We start from the raw sequence: 3,721 nt of genomic DNA, 5'->3' as shown, positions 1-3,721 counted from the left end.
GGTGTTATATATTGTGGTGTATATGTTATATGGAAAATTATCATTTTTCTAATTAAATTTTAACTTTACAGAATGATATGTGTTAGGGATGGAAATTTTCAGGCAAGAAATGGGATTTTGGTTAACTTTTAAAGAGTGGATAGTGACTGTAATTATTTTATATCATACTGTTCAATATATTACCAGTAGCCACATGTGACTATTGAGTAGTTGGAATGTGTTAGTGTAACTGAGGGAATTGATTTTAGATTTCATTAAACAAACTTATGTGTCTAGTGGTTACTGTTCTGGACTGAATAGATCTAGTATGTGGATTACCTTTTCTCACTGTTTTATTTTTCTAATATGTAGATGTCAAAGATATAGCTGGACTAGGAAACCTAGTTTCTCTGTTCACATAATTGTGTGTCCCTCACTGAGATGCTATTCTTCATTTGTAAAAGATCACCCTTGGTTAGATAATTTCTGGTAGGTTTGTATGGTAATATTTTCATGACATATTTCAATCATCTCATACAACTAATGTGTCTAGATATCTTTTGTGTGTGAATATAAAACTTGAGGTGAGATTTTTTTCCTAATGCTGAATGTCTTGTGCCCTCTTCTTTCAATTCCAGTTCTGGGGTTTCTTATGCACATTGTATGATTATTTTGCAGCTCTTTACTGTTTCCACTCCTACTTCCCTCTTTTCTCAACTCGCCTCACTCTTTAGCAGCATGCCCAAGTGCTTGCAATACAGAATTGGTTGGCCCCCGTAAGGAGATTACATCATAGATGTCATAACAGTATATTTTCTACAAATATAGTCAAGAATCAGAGAGACACGGTTAGTAGCCTAGGTTAGGAAATGCCAGATGTGGCATTAGTTTATTTGAAGCAGAGCGATGAGACAAGGGAGGCTAATACCAAAAGAGATGAAGGAGAGGAGAAAGTCATTGGTTATAGGTCAACTGTGGTATTAGTGTGCATTTCTTAATTTCCAGAAAACTGTAGGAGATTAGTTGCCTGTAACAATAGCTAGGGTTCACAAATTTCAGGGACCATGAAGAATCTGAACAAATAAATAAAACTGACTTTCTTAACCTCCTTGACTTCCTACTTTCCTACTTTTCTTCCTCCCCACCTTGTGTACCTTGACCATATCCAGACCGTAAACCCTCCTACTAGGTATTTAAAAATATATCTGTGTGTCCACACAAACACCTTTTCCCTCAATCCCCATTTTACCCTCGATTTGGTCCTGTTATACTGTTGAGTTATTTCTTTGCTGTAAACCAGTTTCTGTTATACTAATGCCTATTTATAGTGAATTGCAAATATAATTGTGAATAATGATGTTAAAGTGACTAGAGTAGACATATTTTATACATAAGATGGGGTGATATAAATAGATACCTAGAATAATAAAAGAATATTTCATGGGCAAATCTGTGAGTTCTGGGAAATGAGGCCATCTCCACCTATTGTTTCAATGGGCTCCCAGTCTTGCCTTGCCCATGTAGTATGTTTTCATACTTGTTACATTCTCTTGTTTATAGGTGGAGAATTATCTGAAGAGGCGATCTATTAAGGATATTCCATGTGCAAGTGATGCAATTGTTTCAGGTGCCCACAGGGAAATGCTTGTTTAGTGATTATAAGGCCCTGAGAAGTGATTGTGTGGATATATAGCTTTGTAGTGTTAATTTCCTCCTTATTTTCTCTTATTTGGTACTATTGGAAGTACACTAGCTGATAAATCAATGGATGGAGGCAATCATTCTGTGGTGTCAGAATTTGTGTTCCTAGGACTATCCAATTCCTGGGTGATCCAACTTTTCCTCTTTATATTCTCCTCCATGTTTTATGTGGCAAGCATGATAGGAAACTCCCTTATTGTGCTCACAGTGGTTTCTGACTTTCACCTAAATTCCCCAATGTACTTTTTGTTGGCCAATCTTTCCTTCATTGACCTTGGTATTTCTTCTGTCCTTACACCCAAGATGATATATGACCTTTTCAAAAAGCGCAAAGTCATCTCTTTTGCAGGATGCATCACTCAGATATTCTTCCTCCATGTCATTGGTAGTGTGGAGATGGTGCTGCTCATAGCCATGGCTTTTGACAGATATGTGGCCATATGTAAGCCTCTCCACTATTTGACTATTATGAGCCGAAAAATGTGTACTTTGCTTCTGGTAGCTGCATGGATAATTGGTGTCATCCACTCTGGAAGTCAACTGGTTTTTGTTATAAAATTGCCATTCTGTGGCCCTAATGTGTTGGACAGCTTTTACTGTGACCTTCCTAGGTTCACCAACCTCGCATGCATAGAAACCTACAAACTACAGTTCATGTTTAGGGTCAACAGTGGGTTTATAGCTCTGGGATCATTCATCATATTGGTCATCTCCTACGTTTTTATTCTGGTCACGGTTTGGAAACATTCTTCAGTGGGTTTATCCAAGGCCCTCTCCACTTTGTCATCTCATATAATGGTGGTGATTTTGTTCTTTGGTCCTTGCATCTTTGTTTATACCTGGCCTCACCCCACAGCAAATGTAGACAAATTACTTGCTCTATTTGATTCAGTTCTCACTCCTTTTCTGAATCCACTCATCTATACATTCAGGAACAAAGACATGAATATGGCAATGAGCAAAGTATGTAGCCATCTTATTTATTACAGAAAGACTTCTTAAATGACAAAGAATTATGACATTTTCTTATTGATACAGAGTAATATTAAGTTTCCATTATTTCAAAATCATTATTTTACAAGTACCTTACTAATATTTAGGTGATCTAGATTAAAATAAATGTTCTTTTGAAGTATTGACTTACAATTTGTTTTGAAGACTAAGTTGAAGGAAGCCTGTGTTGCTGTTAAAAGTGTTTCAGCATAAGGCCAATTGCTTCTACCAGGACACACTATACTGGTGAATTTACCATGGGTTAGGCTTCAAAACTAAGTATCTTTATTGTCACAGAGTGATTGACAATAAATCAATTGACACTAGAACAGAATATATAGATCAAGTTGCCAATATATTAATATAAGTTTTTAATTAGAGATGTAGTTTTACAGAAAAATCACACATAAAATACTCTGGCGTGCAGGCTCTATCCTTTTCAAACATGGTGATGGTGGCCAGACTCTCCACCACTTCAGGGCACAGGTTCCACCCACTCTCAAGTCTTTTGGCCATTTTTAAATGGGTTTTTTGTCTTTTTGTTGTTAAGTTGAAGGATTTCTTTATATATTCTGGATATTAAACCTTTATTGGAAAAGTGGTTTCCAAATATTTTCTCTTATTGTGTAGATTGTCATTTTTTTTTTCATGATAGTATAGTTTAAGTCACAAAAGTTTTAAATTTTGATGAGGTTCCATTTATCTATTTTTCTTTGATTGCTTCTGTTTTGGGTGTCAAGTCTAAGAAACTATTGCCTAACACAATGTAATGAATATGCATCACTACATTTTGTTCTAGGAGTTTGATAGTTCTCTTTTTTAAAAAAATCTACCTTGAATTGATTTTTGTCTATGGTGGGGTATGAAGTAGAGGTCCACCTTCATTATATGGCAAATGTAGCCTGAGTTTACCCAGCAAAATTTCTTTTTTATTTTTAAATAAGCTTTATATCACATAAATGTTACATCACCAACAAAGGGGATTCTCGTCTATGCTACCTACTCGCCCTCCCACACTTTCCCCCATCAACAACATATTTCATTAGTG

The 3,721-nt window shown here is 35.8% G+C and overlaps 1 protein-coding gene across 1 annotated transcript; it reads left to right on the top strand.

Annotated features, from left to right (window-relative positions):
- The first annotated feature begins 1,743 nt into the window (after window positions 1-1,743).
- On the top strand, window positions 1,744-2,682 carry LOC101435442 (olfactory receptor 4F3/4F16/4F29-like). The gene has a single exon (XM_004475447.2). It carries the CDS (start codon window positions 1,744-1,746, stop codon window positions 2,680-2,682), a length of 939 nt encoding a protein of 312 aa, XP_004475504.1.
- Window positions 2,683-3,721: the final 1,039 nt, after the last annotated feature.

This window comes from Dasypus novemcinctus, chromosome 3 (genome assembly GCF_030445035.2).
Source record: "Dasypus novemcinctus isolate mDasNov1 chromosome 3, mDasNov1.1.hap2, whole genome shotgun sequence".
NCBI classification, from domain to species: Eukaryota; Metazoa; Chordata; class Mammalia; order Cingulata; family Dasypodidae; genus Dasypus; species Dasypus novemcinctus.
Note: the sequence above shows the minus strand (reverse complement) of the source record. Positions and strands in the feature narration are given on the sequence as shown.

What these genes read in the sequence shown, in the direction of transcription:
- LOC101435442 (XM_004475447.2), top strand. Translation starts at nt 1,744, where the DNA reads ATGGATGGAGGCAATCATTCTGTGGTGTCAGAATTTGTGTTCCTAGGA.